The sequence below is a fragment of the Megachile rotundata genome, chromosome 1 (genome assembly GCF_050947335.1).
Source record: "Megachile rotundata isolate GNS110a chromosome 1, iyMegRotu1, whole genome shotgun sequence".
NCBI lineage: Eukaryota > Metazoa > Arthropoda > Insecta > Hymenoptera > Megachilidae > Megachile > Megachile rotundata.
In genome coordinates this window covers 13690109-13715073 of record NC_134983.1, presented here as the reverse complement: position 1 = coordinate 13715073, position 24965 = coordinate 13690109, and the positions used below count along the sequence as shown (strand labels likewise).

General features: G+C 36.3%; 1 protein-coding gene across 6 annotated transcripts; it reads left to right on the top strand.

The window, feature by feature from the left end:
• Positions 1-59: 59 nt before the first annotated feature.
• LOC100874808 (uncharacterized) lies at positions 60-24230 on the top strand. 6 transcript variants are annotated; one of them, XM_076536532.1, is made up of 9 exons: positions 60-436; positions 573-1002; positions 1108-1248; positions 1587-2284; positions 2352-2712; positions 3002-3164; positions 3410-3518; positions 6847-6953; positions 22941-24230. In XM_076536532.1, exons 1-9 carry the CDS (start codon positions 340-342, stop codon positions 23088-23090), a joined length of 2256 nt encoding a protein of 751 aa, XP_076392647.1. In that variant the 5' UTR covers positions 60-339; the 3' UTR covers positions 23091-24230. The 6 variants fall into 6 exon arrangements, with proteins under 6 accessions (XP_076392647.1, XP_076392664.1, XP_076392669.1 ...); XM_076536546.1 differs by lacking the exons at positions 6847-6953; positions 22941-24230 and adding exons at positions 3782-3875; positions 4298-5168 and having other exon boundaries at positions 63-436; XM_076536549.1 differs by lacking the exons at positions 6847-6953; positions 22941-24230 and adding an exon at positions 4298-5168 and having other exon boundaries at positions 62-436.
• The last annotated feature ends 735 nt before the right edge of the window (positions 24231-24965 follow it).

The window sequence follows — 24965 nt, the reverse complement described above, 5'->3', positions numbered from 1 at the left end:
ACGTGTTAAAATATTTGTGTTTTGTTTTATTCTTCATTAATCTACTTTTGACATATAATATTTTTAGATACTTTTCGGCGGATAGACATAAATTGCTTCTATTTTTTTTGTTAAAGAAATTTAATATAAGTATTCTATAATGATAAGTGAAATTTATTATATTTTGTATAATTACAGTATGCAGTTTGACAAGTATTAGAATTTATGTAGTGCAAATCAAGAAAATTTTGTTGCAAAAAAATAATAATTGTTACGTGAACTTTTTCGATTAATCTAAATCAAAATTTGCATGACATATGGTTTCGAACGCGTCAAGAAGTAGACGACGTTGGTTAATAAATGCCTGGAGTTTGTCCTCGCTGTAACCGCGAGGTTTACTTCGCAGAAGAAAAGTTAGCTCTTGGAAAAGTTTGGCATACATTTTGTTTCTCTTGTTGTAAGTATTGTAAAAAATATTATATTTTAATGCCTTGTTTTTTTATTTTTGGTAGTACAATTAATGTATGTGGCTTTCTCTTAGATGGGTCGCTGAGCGAGTTTTCTTTCACTTTACATTTATTTGTACTCTGTAGGTAATTGTCGAAAGTTACTTAATAGTTGTAACGTGGTAACCTATCTTGGTGAATTATTTTGCAAGAATTGTTACGTTCGTTTGTCTCCTTCGAATCCAAGTCATGAAATTAAAGGAACACCTCAACTGCCTACGACCGTAACGTTATCGGCTCAAGAATCGATCTGTAATCGCTGCGCGGTAGAAGATTCAATCGGTAACACATCATCAAATAGAGAACAACCTTATCAATCCGGCAAGTGTAGACTTCGCGGTGGAGGTAGCGAAGCCGAGGAGACAAACATTTGTCTTGACGAAGAAAAAATACATTTCTTAGAAAACGAGTGTGCAAATGTAGGTATTGTCAATTCGATGACAACAATTTGTGATCCTCCACCTAGCCCTACTGCAGTGACTACATGGTACAATCGGCAGCATTCGAAGCTTCGCAGGTTTGTTATCTTTCTTTGATACTTATATTAAGTTTAACTTTCTTAAATAAAAATAGAAATTTCGTTCAAGACATTATATTAGAAATATCTCGTGAATTAAAACAGCACGGTGTCGTTGGAGTCTCAAAAGAACAGCGCTACCGTGAAAGACCATCGATCCGAAGTGCAGGAACCAGAAACCAATCGATCAGAGCTGAAAACTGCGTTTAGTAATAATGAAGTCATCATTACAGAGGCTCAGTTAAGGTACACGAAATTTTCTGAATTTTTCGTATCCCTATTCTTCCAGATGTTTGTAAGCTATTTTTGAAGAAATATTTAGCCATAGGCACAAAAATAATTGGATATATTAGGCTATTGTTTGCATTGAATTTGTATGTACCATTTTTCTCTGGACACTGTATCCGTCGGTAAGATATCGATAACTTGAAATACTATCAGCCGATATAATAGATCGGACTTTCAATTTTCATGTACATATAATTATTTATAAATTCTTTATTTATACGTTTAATATTTGTGAAAAACATCAGCGCGGGTAGTGTATCGTCGATATAAGGTTTTCTAAGCGTAGATATTTCCAGCGCAGACAAAACTCGAGAGACATCTATCAGCCGGAATAACAAAATTAACAAATACGCTCCTGTATGCGAATTTAGTGCCAATAGCGTCACTATTCCGTCAAGACGAAAATTTGCGTATCCGCCGGTACCGCCGCCTCGCAGTCCGCTGCCTTCCCGACGACGAGTCTCGTTCTGCGACGTCGTCTTCGGGGATACGCGCGGAAACGACCACAATTGCATCATGAAAATGCAGGATGCACATCATAGGCCCTGTTGCAATAACAATAATAACGAGGAATACGGTAACTCATATGACATTTGGCAAGCGGACGATCCGGTTGGTAAACACCGCGGCGGATACGAAAATCTTAAAGTAAATCATACCGAAGACACTGGCAGAATACATTTTGAAAAAAGCACGTCGGACTGTTGCGACGGCGAAGAAGACCTTTCGAGCAAATGCAATGAGATCGAGAACAATCGTGGACAGGACCATTGCTCCGACGGTAATTCAGAGTCGCACCTGTACAGAACAATGAACGAAAAAGATGGATCGAAAGAAGAAGCGTCGTACTCTCATCAAAGTGGTCCAAATTCATCGAACGGTCATGACGAAAGCGAACGTATGCGGGGAGGATGTGGCGGACCGTGTGGACCTCGTCCAAAGGTTCTATGTGGAACGATAAAAGCTGTTGAAACTACTTGCCACTGTGCAAAAAGTAATTTGCAATGATTAAGCATTGATTTATTCATTTAAATTAACGAGATGTTTATCTTATGTTCAAGGAGAACCAGAACCATGTCGCACAATTGTTACAGCCTGTGCATGCTCGTCACCGTGCGTCGATAGACGTGGTTGTTGTCCATCGATGAACGATCGACCGATCTGCAAGAAACCGATTATCAGATGTCGTCAACCGTGCACAGCAGAGTCTCAATCCTGTGGTAGTGGAGGATGTTGTGGAAGTGGTTGCCGTGGTGGTTGTGGAAAACCTGGGCAAACATGTATGCCAGCAAGACCATGCACCATACCACCTTGTCGACCGTGTTCACCTTGTTCTCCACCTCGACCTTGTCCTCCCATACAGATTTGTTGTTGCGGCCGAAAATGTGGAAATTGTGCAAGTGCTGGCACGAGTTGTTGTCGGTGAGGATATTACGATATCGTTGATACTTTAAAGGTAAAGTTATAACGGGTACCTGTTCAGTACATCGCGAAGAGATATTCAATATCCAAGTATACCGTGACAACGATTTTTCGTGTCAACGATTTCATCATTAGTGTTTATAAGAATGTATCAGAAAATAGTAGTCTTGTAGGGAAATAGTATAGCAAATAGCAAAACATAAAATGCATTGTTAACATCAAAGTTAATGAACATGTATATAAGCAGACACTGTTTGCACAAGAATACTAAGATTAAGCTGTGCTCTAGGCCAAAAAGTCCGGCATGTCGGATGAGAAGAAGATGTTACAGTTCCGACAGAGCTGAATGTGCTGAAGGGGGATGTTGTCGACCGAAATCCGGTTGCGAGTGTTTAGGCGGCGGTCTCGATTGCCAACGCTGCGGGCGGAAAGTGTATCAGGCTGAGATGCAGGTAATTTGAGTAATCTCGGATAATTGCGGAGTTGTAATTTTCTATTAACTCGCTTAAACGTGTAACAGAAGACTGTGTTCGGAAAACACAAATAGCTTTCATAAGCGTGCATGAATTGGAAGGTAAATAACTAATTTAATTAACAAATTTTAATTTAGTTGTGCTGTTTTGTTGCTTTCTTTTTTTGAACATATTTTACCATCGTAGTTATTCTTGTTTATAACCTGCGTTGGTTTTCATTCAAGATCGTATCCGGTATACCGTTTCACAACATATGCTTCAGCTGTTACTGCTGCAGGAAACCTTTGGAACCCTTAACGTATCAAGAAAATTGTGGAGAGATTTATTGTAAACGTTAGTATATTTTAAATTTTCGCACATTTATTAATTTTTGATTATTTAAAAATGTATATTCGTGATATATTCCTTGACGTAATTAGGTGTGAGATTAGGGTGGGTCTGAACCCTCGTATGGAAGGATGTGTTGCAATGTATCGCATGGACGTGTGACAATTTTATGCAAAAATCCTAATTATGCCAACGGATATATATTTACAGCCATTGTTTAGCAACACAGTATCGAAGCTGTAGACTCATTTCCTACTTTTACTATTTAGAATGTTACGTTCGAAATTTCGGGCCACAAGGATACGGGTACGGTGTAGGACCAGGTGCATTGCAAACTCCTATGTGAAGCCAATTATTGTTTCGGTACATTAAATGTCTAACAATTAAATGTCTAATCATACTGTTAAATCAAACATTTGATATTTCATCTCGGAGATGTAAACATTTTTACTTGTCAATTTGTGAAGGTTATTTTTATATCGTTAATTTATTAAAACTTTGTTTGTAAAGTAGCGAAATTTGGGAATAACTATTCATTTACTAATAACATCGTGTAGAATTACTTGCAATAGGGTGTATAGAAAAGATCATTTGCAAATTGAAAAAAAAAAAAAATAGTCGAGTGTAGGAGAGCGTGGAAACGAATGGGCAAAAAATAATAGAAGAGGTACCGAAGGAAATCGATGTCGTTCGAGATAAAAATAAAAGGCGCGAGTAAAGACACAAATATCTTGATGTTCCGTACGGCTATTTGAAAGAATACGAGCACATCTATGGATTTGCAGGTGGGATGGGCACACAAAGCAGGACAGGACGAATGGTTATGTTTCTTCGCAGAAAATAAAAGTACACGAGGAAGATCGTGCACCTTGCGAAATGGAAGCAAAGGAAATAAGACGAGACGGGCAGGTAGTTTTATTGGTAAAAACAGAGATAGGAGAAAATGGAAAAACAGAGTTGAATCCTATGAAATACGCCAGAATGAAACGAGAAGGAAGAGAGAGAAGGAGAGGGAGGGGGAGACGAAGGAAGAAAGAGTGAGTGGTTGGTTTATTGAGTCTCTCCTCTTAGTGGATTGCGGAACGCGGAACGTACGCGACACTGTTGGGTAGAGGGGCGTTTATATAGCTTTCAAGCGCAGGAGCTTAATCTAATTTCAAATATAAATCTGTTCTCTCCCCGTTTTCTCTCTCTTTCTCTTTCCGCCTTCGTTTCCTTCCTCGACCGGCCCCCCATCCATATAGCAGCTTGCTCGCCCGCTTATATTATCCACCCGGCTACGAATAATCTCCTTCGCTCTACCTATTAACGTTACGAGACACGCCGATTTACTTGAGTTTTGTGAATTATTTCACAGAAATTAGAACACGTTTTACCTGGCGATAAGCGAGTATGTGTATATTTATGGTCACGAGGCAAATTGTACTCAGAGCGGGGCACTTGTACGAGCGAGCGATTGAAATTAATTATAAGTTCATTGAAATTAAGGTATAAACTGTAATCATGCGTTTATCGTCAAATAAAGCCAATCGAGGATTCAAGGAATCACGCGTAAATTTAAAGAGTTATGTAGAATATGAATGATATGAACACTTGAAAAAATAACGTGTAACATGTTAAGTTTCCAAATTTATTAAAATTGTTTAAAAGATTGAACACGCAGATATTTGTTTGCGTTTAATCAACATCCCGATCATGATAGACGCGCACGGAATCAAAACGAAATCGCGTATTTACCGGATGTAAAGAAAAATTGGCCTAAGGCGAAAAACGGTGGAATTTTTGTCTATATATGATGCAGTTACGTGGATGCACCTGGGGTCAGGAAATCGAGAAAATATCTCCTCGGTTCGACTGGCTCGCTCAGTCTTTTGCGCGCGTCGCTTACTCCGAACGGTATGAAAATCAATTATTTCGTTAATTCGTGCGTTACATTGGCTGTCACGGAGCCATCACTGTGAACGACAGCGGCCCAAGGCACTATTTTTCAATTCCCAATGTCGCCCTACCTCTTCGAACGTATTTCCGTCTGATACGTCCGTGTCATTTCGCTGCCTTACCTCTGATCCGAACCAAGTACCTTCTGTATTCCGCAATGCGATGCTCCGATCGAACATGACAATTATCATGAAATCCTTTCAATTATACGGAAGTATTCAGACATCTGATGTCACAAGGAGCAACATTATTTTTATAGATTATTCAAATTATTCTTTCGGTTAGTTCAGGTGAATTAATTAGAGCAGCTTTGTCAGTTTACGATGTTAAAAGTTATTAATCTTTATGATGTTATTGATATGTACAATATCACCATAATATTGTTATGTGTTATAGTGTATCATCACGCATTATATCGCCATATAAATGTCAAGTGATATAAATTTCTCAATTTGAAAATTTCTACAATTTTTATTTCTCTATATTTCTACATAAAAAGTAAAATGCTGACAAAGTTCAAAATTCATATGAATAATGAGTTAAGCAATAAAATGACAAATTAGTAATTGAAATGGTTTATGAATGTTAAAATATTAGTCACTGCTCGAACTTGAAATTGTCTGTTTAGTATTTAATTACAAAATCGTTGTTCGAACGTATCTAGCGAATTTTGAGAGAAACACGGGAGGACAAACGCGACAATTGGGGACAGTATCCCATGACGCGGATGCCACGTGAAATTCTGGTACGTTAAAATTAATATCTCCCATTTGTCAGTTGCCGATACGTTTTCGTTCGTACAATGAAAACTGGCTAAAAAGGGGAGCGTACATAAATGTTAGACCCCAAAACGTTCCCTAAACGTTGTCACAACACAGCTAGGTAACAGGGAGATGTTCGTCGAGGTCATATTAAAAGGAATTGTACTTGTAACGTGTTATAAATTGTCTGTTTTTGTGGGGCAAGCAGGTAGAACAGTTCTGCCGATTTTTCTAACCAGTACCAAACAAGATTTTGCGTGCAGCACGATACAGCTTGAATGTTTATAAATTGAAATTGTTCAGAATCGTTTAATCTTAAGACTTGAAGTGCTAACAATTTTTTCATAGAAATACACACAGTGACTGTTATAGTTATAACTGTATAACATTGAACTGTCTGAAATTATATATTTATAGTTGTTTTAATGAACCTTATGTGACTTCGTTTTGAAAATATGTTCCACACAGTAATTAAAATTTTTAGAATGGAAGAACTACAGTTTCTTGCGATTAATGTATTGAAAAATGTTCTAAATTACGCAATAGAACAAAGCAGTCTGTTGACGCGAAAAATGAATAATTACTTGCAAACGATGGAGGGTAACAGTGATTTTATCCTGCGTGTCTAATTGCAGGACATGTGGACGAGACCGTGGAGAATCCCCCGCACGCGTTTCAAATGGATCGCAGTTCATTCAGTATTCCGACTTGGAAAGGGTTCGAAAACCATACTCCTGAACGCGTAAGTATTTAAAGCATTAAGAATAATCATTCACAAACGCGGGACCACCGTGTCCATTACTCTTGACGAATTTGCATTCAAATAAATGCCTTGGTTATCGTCAGTCGTTCACTAATTTAACATGCAAAGCGACTTTTTTATCGGTATATAATTTTGTCATATTTTTACACAACATGAATAAAATTCTATAACAAAGGTTTAACGATAATTTAACAATGTTGTAGATATATATATACAAATTCATAATTTATTGGTAAACCAACAGCAATAACTGTATTGGGGTTATGAAGTATAGGGGTAGCTTCAATTACGTCTCCCTTTGTTTTCATGTATTATACATCATTTATGAAAGTAAGTTATTTGAGAAGAAATGTATTGAAAAAGAACAGCAGAAATAAGGAACGAGCTTAAGATACACAACGATGAAATCGTTGATAATAACGATACGTAGGATCGATAAGGGTTGTTCGATGTCGGGCGAATGTTGGCCAGCTCGTGTGTAGCATACACATTTAATTTGCATCGTATAAATCGTGTTTCCGGTCGAGCACGCAACACAAACACGCGTTACATTTACACCCTCGGTCCCTCATCGCGTTTTCGATCTGTCGTCCGAGAGTAACAGAGAGAAAAGGAACACCGAGATACGCGAGCTTTTGCATGCGGCCTCGTATTGTAACCCCGGTAATTTATGATTCGATAAATAAATCAGCCACATTTTATCCTCTCGACCCTCGCCGTGATTCGCTTGCACACTTGTAAGATGATTCTTTTGAAGGGGGTTACGCCTAGTTTTACCGTCCGCGAACCTTCCTAGGGGAAGTCACCCTTTTTTTTCTTGGTCTAGCCCTTTGCAAACATCTCGCTACTTGGGCGTACCTGTGGAGAACCACCGTAAAAGGTTTACGAGTGTTCTTACCGAATGTTTCGGAGAAAACATTCCGTTTTGAAATGTTTACGGTATTTGTGAATAGTGAAGTTCCATTGTAAACTAGCATAATCAAGAGTTGTTCGGGTACCTCAGATGTTGAATATTTGTTTATGTTTAAAATAAATTTATTCGTTTTAACCTTTTGTTGAACGATCATATAAATGAATTTTTGAATATAATGTTTGAACTGAATCTCTTTTCAGATCATTATTGTAATTTTTTTTTTAAATTGACTGAATTAAGCTCAAAGTGTTAGTCACCAGTGATCAATGTATTTTTGAATAATATAGTGCTCTTATTTTTACATTTCTAACGCATAAATGCAAATCAATTGATCGTGCGATACGCAAAACGCGGTGCTCTTACGTTTCATGATTGTCCATCGTTCATCGATCATGAATATTCATACTATTATACATTTGTTTATCACTGTATGCGTCGGTATATCGTAATATATGTAAATATTAGCAAAACATATCCTTCCTCGAAACGTACAATACGGTGGCATTAACTGAACAACGAATCCTTCCGATATTCAAGTTTCAAAATTTTATACAATCCGGCTGACATAGTTAATTAATTACCTCGAATATCGAAGGTACTTCAAACTGAACTATACCGGATAACTGTGGCGAAGTAGCGATTGAAGGTGCTCCTTTAGCGAACTCAGTTTTCATTGAAACGGAATTCGCTCGACAGCGTATTTAGACTACATAGAAGACTATAATTAGTTCTGAAGAGATGAACAAGTACTTTGTGTTTAAAAGATAATTTGAAAATATTCTTAGCGATGCGTAATACACTTTCATTATATTGCCACTGTCACGTACTATTAATGTTTCATTGGGCAGAATAATCGACAGTGATATATCGCATTATATTGCCACGCATTATGTTGCCATACATTATATCACCACGCGCTATAAATCGCTACACATTCTATATTTCACAGGCTATATCGCCACGTGTTATATCGCTATACGTTGTATTATCACGCGTTATATCGCCACGCATTATATCACCACGCGCTATAAACTGTTACGCGTTCTATATCGTCACAGGCTATATCGCCACGCGTTATACCGCTACATGATATATTACCACGTGTTGTATCGCCACGCATTACATTGCCATGCGTTTATATAATCACGTGCTATAAATCGCTACGCATTCTATATTTCACAGGCTATATCGCCACGCGTTATACCGCTATACGTTGTATTACTAAGCTTTATATCGCCACGCATTATATCACCACGCGTTATAAACTGTTACGTTCTATATCGTCACAGGCTATATCGCCCCGCGTTATAACGCTACACGATGCATTACCACGCATTGTATCGCCACGCATTATATCGCCATGCGTTATATAGTCACGCGCTATAAATCGCTACGCATTCTATATCGCCACACATTATATCGCTCCACGTTTTATTGTCTCGCGCTATATTGCCACGCGCTATAAATTGCTATACCTACTATGTATATCGTCACAGGCTATATCGCCACACATTTTATTGTCTCGCGCTATATCGCCACACATTATATCGCCATACGCCATATATCGCATACGCGTTTTATACTACCATGTGTGCTATATTGGTATATTTCCTATATTGTCACGAATCCTATATTACCACTCGCTCTATATCACCATATGCCTTGTAGTATCATTCGTGTCACAGTATATCATCGAATGTCAATCGAATTAAACATATTGTCTTCAGTGCAATTATTTTACTATTCCATAAACTTCGATAGCATTATTACCCGTAATAAAAATCTCTGTTGGATTTCACACGGTGAATTCTTCTAAGAGCGATTCGATTTTGATACCTGCGTTATGCTCTGATCGATTCCTCGCAAAGGAGAAATAAATAGCAGAGTAAAACGTGGTCCAAAATTTACGACCACGGTCCCGGTGTGTTATGGCTCCTGGTACGGAATCAGGCCGATTTCCCTTGGCGTTTTTATTATTTTCTGATAGCATGTTTACGAGGAAGGATGAATGGATGCCTACTTTATGGGACAAGTATGGCTTTTCGATTAGGCATATGTGACGTTTTTGCAATATATATATAAGTCACTGTTTACGATCCGAGAGATCATTCGCACGTATTGACTGTCTGTTTGCGGTTGCTTTTACCTACTTTCCAATACGGTAATAAAGAAAAGTGTTAAACGTTTCATTACTTTCTTTCTTGTTGAGACAGTTTTATTTCGCGTTTATGTCATTTTAACGTGGACAATTAAGTGTATAAAGTACTAATCAATAGAAATTATACGAAATGATAGATAAACGAACAAATTTAATTATTATTTTTACACGGCGATGGACAAATGACGTGGACGTACGGACATTGAGTAACCAATTTCTCAATCAGAAAAGATATAAAATGAATGTTTATATATGTCCAAGTTTTCAAGGTAAAAGATTTAACATATTGAATATTATAACGCGATAAAAATTACAATTTTAATATAAACGAGTAATTGAAAGATCAAAGAAAATTCGAAATAACGTTGATATCGTATTAACTTCGCAGGGTTTCGAAGAAAAAATTATTATCATGTTCTGAATAATTACGGTTAATTTCCACTCTGGCATTTCACGTGTTAAATTAAACGAAATTAAAATTCGACTAATAATTTCCAATACCTGCCCAACGAAATTTATCTTTCGAAGTAATTAAACACAAGCACATTTCGCGTACGCGCATTCTTTCTCGTCAATCGGTTCACGGAACGCGTGCAGCTCGAGGAAAAAATATGGCTACAAGTTATTAGCGGATCGGTTTTCGAAAAACATGGAACAACTCGCAACCAGTAGCCCATACGTTGTACCGTTGCCGTTAGAAAAAAAGGGGGTCGAACGAGAGAGGGAAGAAAGAGAAACAAAATAAAATCAGAACGGTGTCATATGCGCCTGCTTGCATGATAAATGTAGCGATTTAAAATCGAAATTTCTCTTTTCGTGTGCACGAGCCCTCGACGTTTGACTAATGGTTCCGCATTAACTATTGGAGCATTATAGGAACGGCACGTTGAAATTCTGAAAAATACATTCGCCCCGACAAGAGATTAATATTTTGTAGCTTTATCTGCTTCGCTGGGTCGCGGAACTGCTCTTGTTCATGATAATGATCTCGGGCATCCGTCCAACGTTTTTCACGCCTTTCGAGCAGCCGAAATTTCCGCGAAGAAAACAACCTAATTACGACCAGGAACAAACAGCGGATTAAATTATTCATTTAAATTTCAAAAACCATCATTGTACTTTATTGTGGCCTGAATTAATTGCTATATTTTGGCGGTGGCAGTATGTACAAACATGTTTATTGAGGAACGAGTGGACGATATAATGCGTGGCGATACAGTGCGTTGCCATTACGATGTATTGCATTTTCAACGCAGCCGTGTTATAGCTCTTTATATTTACAGCGCGCAGCAAATAGTGTCTTGATATTACAATATGTCGATATTACAGTGCGTTGTCATTACAGCGGGTTAAAATTACGTGTCAATGTTTCAGCGCGTTACAGTGGCAACGTGTCAATATTTCAACGCGTTAAAATAGCAACGTGTCAATATTTCAGCGCGTTGCAATAACAACATGTCAATATTTCAGCGCGTTACAATAACAACGTGTCAATATTTCAACGCGTTAAAATAGCAACGTGTCAATATTTCAGCACATCACAATTACAGCGACTTAAATTTATGATGCGTAGAAAGCTCAGCGCATCGCATTTACAACGCGTTAAAATTGTATCGCATCAATATTTCAACGCGTTGTTATTGCAGCGCTTTACATTGGCAACGCGAAGAAAACACAACGCATTGCATTTACAATGCATCGATTTTTTAATGCTTCACAATCACAGCCTATTGTCAACACAGTCTGTTACATTTACAACGCGTCAACATTTCAGCACGTTATATTTACAACATGTCAACATTTCAACACGTTACATTTACAACGCGTCATACACAATGCGTTGAATTTACGTGTCACAATCGCAGTACATTGCTATTACAATTCGTTGTGACAGCGCATCGGGATTATAGCGCGTTGAAATTATAACGCGTTACATTCACAATGTGTTACATTTACAACGCGTTACAATCACAACGCATTGCTGTTACAATGTGTTATTATAACGGCACTTCATTATTACAGAGCGTTAAAATTACAACGCGTAGCAAACACAGCAACTTACATGCATACAGTGCTTTTTATCGATAATACCTCAATATTGCAGTTCATCGCAGTTACAGCGTATTAAATTTACAACACATATTTCAGTGCATCGCCATTACAGTGCGTTAAAATTAAAATGTGAAAAAGCACGCGCACCCAACGTAACTATTACAACGCAATGCCATAACATCCATAATATTGTCATTATAACGCGTTGGGCTTAAAACATCACAGTATTTTAAAGTAAAATGAAAATGCATCACCGAAGAAAGTGTTACGTATTACATTATGTAAAACGCATCGCCAACACGTTCATGAAAGCCAACCCTTTTTTTAGATGCTCAAATGCTACTTGACAAAAGTAGAAAAGAGTATCGAAAGGAGACCACCCGTACTAAACGAGACCGGGTTGACACCTAGGACATCTAGCCACCCCGTCTATTGTGTATGGATGGAGGGGTGGGTTTGTCCTATGGACTGTGCTTTACCGAGCGTAAAATATCCCCATTCTTTAACCCATAATGCTTGCCGCGTTCTCCAAGCATCACTCCTTTATTCTGTAATACAAAGTACAGTGGAACCGTCAAAGGTGAGCCACGAATTTTATTCGAAGACGAAACTTTGGTTGTCTATCAAAAAATTTGGTAATTTTATCTTTTTTATTACTGGGACGATTATTTAAATTCAAGTTTATTCTTTGCGGTATTTTTATCTTTTGGTATGTTTTATTTGGTGGTAGTTTTATGTCAAATTATAGGGTGTCACAATAATATGTACAAACCCTTTATTGTTACATAAGAACAAAAATAATGTGATATTATGTTGATGATTTTTAAATTACAGATGTTGAAAATGGTCACTGTTAATGTAGGCATGATGTACATATTTCTTTAAATACTGTTTTCTAAAAATTTATTATGAATTAAAAATTGATATGGTAATTTAAAATTACATGAAATAATTATTAATCTACATTAAACTGTCCAAAGACTAAGAACAAGAATACCGATATATTTTTCTTTAATATAAAACTTTCATGAAATTTGTAAAAATGTAATATAATGAATAAAATTAGCAGATGAAGGTTGCAATATGAAAGTCAAGTCAAAAAATTATAACATGAATAAACTTTCGGTGGAGCTCGTAAAATGCGTTTATTAATATTTATAAATAAGATTGTATCAATTTGAAATAAGAGAATACTTCATAACTACTGCACACACCGAATGGATAGAGACGTTCTTAATTGAAACACAGATGCAAAATCGAGCATAGTCGATATTAACTTCTGCCTCTCAATAAAACGAGCCTCATCGAGAGACGCACGGCGAGAAATTAAAAGGCGAAAGCCATGGCTGCGATCTCATCCCGTTTGCGTGGGAGCAACGAGGTGAAGATACTGAATTCTTTTTCAACGAATATTAAAATGAAAGTGAAACAGAAGTTCCGCTATATCTGGCGATGAAAATCGGCGCGGCAGGTTGGGTCGATGGTAGCCCCAGAAGAAGAGGGACAGAGCGAGGGCAGATGGAGCCCCCGTGACAGAATGATAATAATCCCTTGAGCGTTTTCTTTCATTTCCCTTTATTATCATATTATTAAAAAAATCTCCGTGAAATGTTATTAAAATCGTTTAAACGTCGCGTGCCATGAGCCACCGGCATTGTCCTTCAATTTAATAATATTAAGCGCGAACTTTCTAGGGGTTACGGGGTTCAAACGTGGGACGGGTGAAAACTCCATCTATCTCTCTTTCTCCCTTTACGATTCCGGTTTGTACAGTGATCTTTATAACACGCCGAGACCGAGCGTCCTATTATTCCTTTTATTTTTTTATTATCGACCATTACGCCATTTATCTTGCAACGCTTAGGGTGCAAGGAGGGTTCGAACGTTTAAGTATTAATCTCTGATTTTGGTTTCAGGGCCTTTGAAATTGAATTGACCGACATTTGAGTAGAATTAAAAAAATTAGAGAAGACTTGTAATCACTAGTTGTTCTTATAGCTTCAATAATTTTTTTTTCAGAATATAAATATGACCTATAATAAAATTTATTATTAAGAGGGTGGATTTTTTTAGAGAGTTTATGTAAATTGATATTATACGAACTTTGTGTTTTGAAATAATAGATCGTAGACGAAAAATGTTCCATTTTTTGTACATAGAAAAATTGTTTGCCACTAAATATTTAAGGAAAGAAAATTTTAATATTTTTGATAATACATGAATGTTTTAATATAATAAAATAATGATCGAAGTTAGATATTCTTCAACGTGAAAAACACAAACTTTTTTCAGAATTAAACTTCTCAGAACCTCGAAGTCTCAAAGAAACTTACAGCTCCTTTCAAAATTTCAAACTTCTTTGAATTTCTTAAATAAAACATATTAAAAAATTGTAAAATTTGATGCGACTGCCGCTGACTTATACTGTTAAACGAAAAATTTATGCTAAAATATAACGTCACATAAATAAGGGTAACGGGTATGAATCGCAGTTTTCTCAAATATTCCAAAAAACTGCCAACGCAAAAAGAGGAAACAGTTATGGGAACGTGCCACAAATAGTGAAAAAAACTTCCCATAAAATTGGCCAATGATTTTGAAAGCATTTAAGGGTGGAGGCATGGAAAAACCGACCAGCCCATCGAGGACAATTGCAGGAATGTCAGCAGAAAGAGAACGCAAAGGTGCGATGTGTCTGTAGGCACGAATCAACGGCGTAGGTCGTTTCTCCATAATCCATCATCGCATGCCTATTCGCGGGACAGAGAGACGATCTGTCATCCACTTTCGTTTCGTTGCGTCAGTCTATTCTACCCGAAACGTTTCCGTTCTTGTGTTATCCATTTACCCGAGCTCTGTCATCCGAATTGTCAGAGCTTCGAACTAAATACACCTAACATTGAAATTTTGTTACTAAAATGTATCTTTCCTAGTTCGTAATTTGATCGCAACTCGATTGCCAGACGAATATATTAAAATTTCATGTGAGGATTAGAATGAATTATTTTGGTATGAAGGTTTGATATGAAGTTCACCTAAAATCTGACAACATTAATTTTTAATCCAAATTAAACGACACTTAAGACTTTGATCGATGTTACACCTGATGAATATTAGAATAACTTGAATTTTAATGAGTTCGAAGTGGATCTGTGAATATTCATATGTACTTTGACTGCCACATATGGGTGACATTTAAATTTCTATACAGATCTAACATCTATATTACTAAAAATTTCTTCACTTTGCTAAGTTAAAATTCATCTATTAATCACTCAGGACTAAGAAAAATATAACCATTATGAAAATATTTGGTAAGATTTGTTAAAAATGAAAATACCTAATACAATCTTCATCTGTTTAAGTATAGTAGTCAATGTGTTGACGTCATATAATCTTCCTACTAATATTATTGATATTAATATTAATTGAATGCGAGTACTAATAATGTCATTCAAGTTATTCAAGTTATTGTTTTTTAAGTAATCTTGTTTTCGATATAACAGAAGAATATTAAAATCGATTTATTGATTCTAATTAAATACGGTTATCAATGTGTTAAAATAGAAAATTATGCAAGATTTATTCATTCATCTTTTGAAAGGTAATACGAGTTTAATAGCGGCGTTCTGTATGCAAAACAAGATTGCAGAGTCAGATTCAGAGGCTTTCAAAGGCGGGGATCTATTTGTCGTTAGATTTGGGATAAACGTGCAACTGGCCTGGATCGTTGCGCCTCGTTGCACATCCATCGCATAGAAATCGGTCGCCGCTAATGACGTTGATTCGTTCTACTTCGTCGTCGCTATGCTAGCAAACATTCTTTCAGCTTTTTGCCTGGCAGCTCGTTCGATCAACAGTTTTGCAAACGACTGGCTTACCAGCATCTGAACACCTGGTTCACTGAAATTTAGATACAGTCTCGAATGATAGTTATCGATGGATCTTTCAACTCGTTTATTATTATTGACAAATGGAGACATGTAACACTATCGAATATGACAGTTTGAATTGATAGGTGATAATTTTTGGGGGAATTTTGAAATTTTGCAATTTTAGAATTTGGGAAATTCGGAACTCTTTAATTTTGGAATTTTGACATCTTAGAATAGTAAAATTTGAGGATCTCCGAATTTTGAGGTGTTTCAACTTCCACATTTTTTAACTTGAAAATTTATAGTTTGTAGTTGCGAAATTTCGTAACTTTTACATTTGGAATTTTTGACATTAAATTGCATAATTTTTTAACATTGAGAATTTTAAAAAACAATCTTAATTTATAAGAAATTATTTATTTTAGTACTATCGTACCAACCTTAAGGTTTAAACCACTCACTGTGATCCTCACCATTCACCGTCGATCTCGCCCGCGATATCGCGTTTCCGGACACTCTCAACACCATAATAAACCATATACCTTGATATCAAACCCAGATAATTTATTATATTATAATACATAAAAAACCTGTTAGACTTACACATATTTTCGCATAAAATTCATCGAGATGTCAGAAATAGAACATCAGCGTTGACGTTAGACACGCAGTGCTAGTATAATCGATGATCGAAAAGAAATAATAAACGATTGTGAAATCGACAAGTCATGTCCCGTCGCACGATCCACGATCACTTTCACAGCGTGATCCTTCGATCTCCGGATGAATCGAAGGGTCTATCGTGTGTAAGGGGTGCGTGCCTTCGATAAAGGGACGTTATTTTATGCCTCTCTATCCATTCCACTCTGTCTGTTCCTCTCTCCCTGAAACCCAACAATTAGTCGCCTGCTTATGTCCGTGATTAATGGACATCTACGAGTGCAGCAGGCGTGTTCCAATAGAGTACGATGAAGAAGGGAGAGAGGGAGACACAGACAGAGGAAAAACGGAGAGGAAGAGAGAGAGAGCGAATTTGTGTGATGGAGTTAGTTGCGAGTGGTGATAATATTCCATTAGATGCTATTATATTCATCGCGCGACAATGCGTGAGGTTCTTGTGCAAAGGGTTCGTCCATTTATTTCTACGATTTCTTTCTTTCTCTTTTTTTATTATCATCCGATATTTAGCCATTTGATATATGGTCCAAAGTTAGGACTAAACTTCCACAGTTTTTTTGCGGATATAATTTCTGTATTTTGAATTCAGATTTTTTAATTTTGGAGTTTATGCCTTTTGGGAATTTTTTAATTTACTAATTTATAAAGTCTTGAATTTTCATACTTAAAAACCTAGTTTGAGTTTGAAAACTAGACATTTTTTCATTTTCTAGATAGCTAAGTTTAGAAAGTAAAAAATGATAAATTCTCGAGTTGAGATATTTAGAAATTTTCAAATTAAAATTGAGATATTTGGAGAATTATTCAAATTTACGAATTTAGACATTTTTTAATTATTTAATTTAAAAATTAGAGGAGTGACAAATTCTTAGAATTCGAAGTTCGGAAATTCTTTCTTAAAATTTTTTATTATTAATTATCAAATTTCCAAATTTGAAAGATGACATTTGGAACATTAGAAATTTCCAAATTTCCAAATTTCGAAATCTAATTTCCACATTCAAGCATTTGCTCTTTCTATATCGCCCGTACAGTTCCCGTGGAAATATAACGAGAGTCTACAGTGTCCATCGTCGTCAATTTCTGATTATCTAAACCCAACAAGTCATGGAAAGTATGTTGAAAGTATATTCAATTACGAAAGTAATTGAAGGATTACAGATAAAAGTAATTTTAACAACGATTACTTTTGATAACGAAGTCCAAGAACCTGTTAACTTGAACTGCACAAAGTTTCATCGCGAAATTGTCGTTTCGATCGGAAATTCGTTTTGCTTTCCTTTTTTTGTACCATTTATGGTATAGGTTTGGAGACAAGTGGGAATCGTTGGAAAGTCAAACAACACGTCCGCATGCATATGCAGACGAGACGACCGAACTAACCAACCCAACCATCCGCATATCACGATTACAAAGAGCATGTCACAAGCTGACACTATTGCTATTCTAAGCAAACACGTTGTAAGCAGTTTTTTTCCCCAATGGTTTGCATTTGCACAGCAGACATACATGTACGGATAATATTTTGAATGTATAATGAACGGTGCATCGGTAGCTGGCATGGAAACTGGGAAAAAAGTCGGACAGAGACGATATTTGCGCAAAAATTCAGTTAGTTCATGCATCCCGAATGTATTCTTGTATTTCTTATTCCTCTGGTAGTCTGTTGGCCAAGGGAAAATTAACTTCAATGGTTTTATCCCGGAATAGCGTCGTGGATGCGGGGTTAATTTTTACCGGTACGAGGATTTACAACCATTAAAATTTATTTCGGGAATAGTAATTACGCATTCTATTATGTTTGATATATAATAAAATAAATGAATTTGCAAGATATTATATAAATTTATAATTTTTTGTTTTGTACATGATGTTATATTATTTTTTGTATTTTTATATAAAATTTTGAATATTGCCATTTATTCCTAGAACTACTATTAAATGTTTTCAAAGAAAAATCAAGATTCAAAAAAAGAATTAATAATATTTAAAAATAAAATTGTTTAAATAAATTGAAATGTAGAACACGATAAAAAGTAATAAAAAGATATTGATAAGTATATATTTGTTGAAAAAAAAATAAAAGGAAATATCATTTTGCATGTTGCTAGGAAATTCTGTTCACGATGCACGAACTAAATCAGTGTACGCTAATAACATCAAGTAACTTGTTCGAATTTGTTCGTGATATTTTTGACAGTGGTGTTTAGGCAAATTTCGCACGCAGATCGTATAAACGGAAAATTGCTTTTCATTCAAGTGCAGGTGATAGAATGGCAATTAATTCTGTATCAGTGATGTATGAAATTAATACGAGGTAAAAGGTATTCTGAAATAAATTAGAGATAATAACGGATTATTCATAGTAACACGTCATAACATCGTAACGTTGCAATGGAGATTTATTGGAGACATTTATTTAACATCTCAATTTTCTTCTTGTTAGTCGAATTTGTAAAAGGTTAGAAAAATATTTTTATACGCGTATATTTATGTTAACATTGTCGATATACAGAGTAGTTTAGTATTTTTATTTTATATGTAATGGATGGTTGTTACTTTTCAATGATTAAATTTTCTCTTCTTAAATTTCTAATTTCTCGATTTTCGAAATTTTTAGCTTTTCATATTTTCTAGTTTTTAAAGTTTCAAATTTCTATATTTTCCGAATTCCTAAATTTCCAAATTTCTAATTTTCCGAGTTCCTAAATTTCCATATTCCAAAATTTCCAAATTCCAAAACTTCAAAATTCCAAAGCTTCCAAATTCCAAAGCTTTCAAATTCCAAAACTTCAAAATTCCAAAGCTTCCAAATTCCAAAACTTCCAAATTCCAAAGCTTTCAAATTCCAAAATTTTCAAATTCCAAAACTTCCAAATTCCAAAACTTCCAAATTCCAAAACTTCCAAATTCCAAAACTTCCAAATTTCAAAGCTTCCAAATTCCAAAATTTCCAAATTTCTAATTCTTCCAATTTCTAAATTTCCGAATTCTTAAATTCCTAAATTCCTAAATTTCCAAATTCCTAAATTTCCAAATTCCTAAATTTCCAAATTCCTAAATTTCCAAATTCCTAAATTTCCAAATTCCTAAATTTCCAAATTCCTAAATTTCCAAATTCCTAAATTTCCAAATTCCTAAATTTCCAAATTCCTAAATTTCCAAATTCCTAAATTTCCAAATTCCTAAATTTCCAAATTTCTAATTTTCCCAACTCCTAAATTTCCAAATTACTATATTTCCAAATTCCCAATTTTCCAAGTTTCCAAGTTTCCAATTTCCCAATTTCCCAACCCCTGTTTCCTAAACTCCCAACTTCTCAAATTACTAAATTTCCAAACTTTCAAATTATAATACCTAAACTTCCCAACGTCTCACCTCGCATTTTCCTTCACTCGACATATCATCACAGTTATCCACACTATCCGACACAATACTAAAACAAAAATCATTTAAACCAACCCACCATTCTCAATTCCAAACACTTATCATCCCCAAAACTGCATCAATGGCAATATAACAAGAATCTACCATATCCGCCAGCAAAAAACATCTTCTCTTTCCGCAAATGTACATATTTCTCGAATATTTGTGGTAGAAAGGTAAATTACGTAGAGCCGACAACTCTATGACAGCTACTTAAAGCTTGCGGTTTCCCATAGGACTATTTGGTCAGATTAGTCCCGGTAAGTGTGCTCTAATCCTGTTAAAATGTTTGCCAACAGGGAGGCTTCAGGACCACATCCGAATTGTGCTCCTCTTACGTCGATATACACGATGTTCGTTTATATTTGCACAGCTTGGTCAAACATTGGAGTGTGCCTTTTAGTAACCCCGACGCCTCTGGCAAAAAGAGGGCACAACCTTATGGGGATTATATTAAACGTGCATTCAATGGAGGAATCTATTGTGATCAAGAATCTTTTCGATCATCAGATACCTAAAAATAAATCTGTATTTATCGTTCGATCTGCATTTACCGTGTTTTATGATGCGGAAGCCAATGTTTGTTTATCTTTGACTTTTATTCTTTTTTTACAATTGTAATTGGTGGAAACTTTGATGAATATCAGACACTGACATTTTGTATAATTTGATAAAATTTTTAGTAATTATTAACACTATGTTTATTGTTGTTTACTAGTTAATATTGTGTTAACTGGTTCAAATTTGTAACTTTTTGGATTTTTAAATTTCGATATTTTTAAATATGCAGGTGCTCGAATCTGCGAGTCTTCAGGTTCTCAAGTTTCAAAATTTACAAGTCCATGAATTTCCAGGTTCAAAAAATTTACAGATCCTCAAATTTCTAGATTTTTAAATTGTCAAGTACATAAAACCTCAAGGTTCCAAATTTTCAGTCTTCCAAATTTTTAGATCCCAAGCTTCTATGTCCCTAAATTCCTAAGTCCCCAAATTTTTATGTTTCCAAATACTCAGGTCCCCAAATTTTAAGATCCCCAAATTTCTAAGAACCCAAAATACTCAAGTACCTAAATACTGAAGTCTCCAAGTTCTCAAACCACCGAATTGTTAAATCCCCAAATCCCTGTATACCAAGATCCCCAAATTCTTAAACCTCTACATCCCTAAATCCTAAAGCTCCCAAAGGGGTCAATTTTCTACTTCCAAAACTTCCAAATCTCCAAATTCCCAAATCCTTATATCCCCAAATCCCTATATCCCCAAATCCCTATATCCCCACATCCCTATATCCCCAAATCCCTATATTCCCACATCCTTGTATCCCTGAATCCCTTTATCCCGAAATCCCTGTATCCCTAAATCCTTATATCCCCAAATCCCCAAATTCCCAAAATTTCAAAAATCTCCCAAACCCTTAAAATCCCTAAAATCCCCGAAATCCCCAAAATCCCCAAAATCACCAAAATCACCAAATCCTCAATCTCCAAAATGCCCAAAATCCCATAACCCCTCAAAATCTCCAAAATCGCCAAATCTCCAAAATCCCAAAATCCCCAAAATCCCCAAAATCCCCAAAATCTCCAAATCCTCAATCTCCAAAATCCCCAAAATCCCTAAATCCCTCAAAATCTCCAAAATCGCCAAATCTCCAAAATCCCAAAATCCCCAAAATCTCCAAATCCTCAAGTACCCAAATTCCAAACCCTGCAATTCTCCTTCTTAAACTTATTCCGTAATAGAACCTAAAATGTCTCAAAACAATTCCACAAATGTGTACCTTAGTCTAGTATCGCGTCGACTTTCAATAATAGTCGAGCCATTAGTAACAGGAGTCGGTTAGTCCGGTACATTTGCGGGACGCCGGACGTCCATGGATAGGCCAGCTAATAATGGCGGTGAAGTCAGTTCGCCGACAATGAGCTCGGCTCTGGGTGCGAGCAGCTTTTACCCCATTTTTCCTGAAAAAGGAAAAAAAACAGCACAGAAAAGGTCGACGAAAAAAAAATCGACCTCGTGCTCGTATCCCTCGCCAGTTTCTAACCCCTGCATTTTTTCTTTTACATTTTTGGAAACGATCGAATTATACCGCCCACTTCTGACTTTCCCCTTTTCGATCCTTCTTTCACACCGATCGAAATGTTCCTCTTTTTTTTATCCTTCGGTGATTCTCGTATGGAAGATCGACACACGGTTGCCGAATGGACGTTTGGCATTGTACGAAAGCCTCGTGTCATCAGTCATTTTCTTCGGGGTGACCGACAATAATACGGCATAATAGAATTGCCGTAATACCGTTGGCTTCGCTTCCCTGACACCGAGTCGAGAATTTTATTATGACACATTGCGAGTTCTGTCCGCCGGCCGATTCTAACGTCCGACACACGCTTTATGATGTATAAATTAACGCGCCTAAAAAGGGGATACATTATACATCGATTTTACCGGGAAATGCCTTGAAACATTGCGTGGATTTCTACGAGCGAGTTATTTAATACTGACTTATTCCATTATTATTTTATCGATGATCAATCCGTTATAATTCGGGTGTTTGAAGATTAACATTGGACAATTGAACGAACTGAAATTTATTTATGTTGATAGGTTAGGTTAGATCAGTTCAGCTCAAATTACGTTATATTGCGTCACGTTGCGTTAGGTTATTTATATACTTATATCCATGAAAAGTACATGAGGAAAACAGAACGAAACTAGCGAAGAAGAAGACAAAGAATAAATAATTTTACTATCGTCCTTGTTGATTTTTTTAACATGCCCGTACTTTTTGTTATCAATTTCAATCCAAACATGTAATCCACCTCCACTTTCGTCGAAGGACAAAGTAAACTTGAAATTTTCTGTCGTAGGTGCTGCCGCAGGACGTGTTAATACCGGCGTTGTACGGGGAGCGCAGGAAGGTAGGAGAAAGGGAAGGTGGTGGCGTCTGCTCGAAGAAGAGACGACGAGAAGAGGGTCGTCGGTGTACGGTCGAGAGGGTGAGTACCAAAAGAGGATGAGAGTGAGAGAGGGGTGTGTCTCAACGCCTGGCCGCGACATCACCAATTAGTCACCGACGCTTAAAAACAGCGGGGCGCTCCACCTACCTTGCAAACGCGCGAGACTGCATCCACGAGGAAGCGCATTTTATCGCGGCCGAATGGAGTGACTTACTTGCACATCGTCCGTGATTCAACCCCAACCCCTTTGTCCCTCCACTTTTGTCTCTTTATCCGAGTACCTGATCAACCGTGCTATACGATCGGCCGTATCATCTAATTAGACCGTATTATCGCGAGGATTAACTTTAATTTGATGTCGTGTTTCTGGGGTACATCCTTCTTTATTTTAATCGAACGTAAACTTACATTAACCCTTTCGGTATAATAATTTGACCTGATAATGATCTCTGTATCACTACTGTTTGAAATATCGTATTTTTGTGGTACCATATTAGGGTGTAATAATTAAAATCCATTTTCTTATATCAACGAACGTTCAACTCCTAACATTTAGCAATAAGTACTGATGAGTTTATTTCTCTGCGCCCAGAACTACTTGAGGAATTAATATACAGGCACAGTACTGCATCTATTGTTTAGCATAAGAGTTAATTACGTTGTAGAGATTAAAATTCGTGTCCACGATGCTTAGATTTGAAATTCGTATAAATGAGAGCGTCATAAGAGGACCGATGAAAAGTCTCAGAAATAAATATTGGCCGCAACAATTCGAGACATTCTGGACATGAATATGCCCGTAGTATATGGAGGTCCAAGCTGTAGATAAGAGTGAAGAAGTGAAGTGAATACAACAAGGGGGTGCCGTAGTCAGGGGTCTTGTGTGTAGCATAGCAGCTGCTATTGACACCTCGATACCCTGACTCAAATGGAACCAACCAACTCGCGTTGCACGGCATAGCTTTGCTGTATAAGGTCCAAGACTGCTCCTCTGTGTCCGTACCTTTCTACTCTGTGTGTTTGTACCGTTACCATTCCTGCACATGTACAATGTACTGACGGCGCAACAGACGATGAAATTGAACAAACTTTCAAGACGGTCATCTTTATACGAACCTGCAAAATTTATGTACGAATTTTTCTTACCGAAGAAATACCTTTTCGTGCGGAGAAATATTTAGTAAAAGAGACAAAGTTACCTCTTGTACGTTTTAATTATAAAGTGATGGCTACTTCATTAAGTACTTCACTTATTTTATGCAGTTTATATAGAATTGACACGATTAAAAGTTGAACAAACATTTTTTTCTTTGATCAATTTTTGTATGAACAAAATTTGTTTAAGTTGAACAAAACTTATTTTGAAAGATAACGATTATTCCTTTAAATAACCTAACCTAACAAAATTTATTTTGAAAGGTAATGGTTATTCCTTTACATAACCTAACCTAAAAAAATATATTTTGAAAGATTATTCCTTTCAAATTTGATTTAAATTCAAATTATGAACTGACACAAGCATAACTATTTTATCAAATTTTTCTCTCGATATCTTGTATAATTTATATTTATAACAAACATGTCTTAAAACTCAACAAAAATCTTTTCCTCTCAGTTATTTGATTATACTAAATTCGTGGTGTCGTTCACGAGTGGCCCTATAATATCCCACCTATTGATCCCCATAACACTTTTGTCATCGATAAGCACGCGTTTACAATATCGTGCAGATGTGCGAGCCCTTATTAACAAGCAATTACATCGTTCCTGTTACATTAATTATCCGCAATGAAAGGACCGACACTCGTCGTCGGAAATGGATGACTCTTTGTCCACGATCCGCTCGATTGAACGATTAAAGTATACCCGGTGTTCTTCGCTACTGGTCGCAATAAACAGTCCGTGCTTTCGTTTCAGACCCTTCGTTCGCATAAT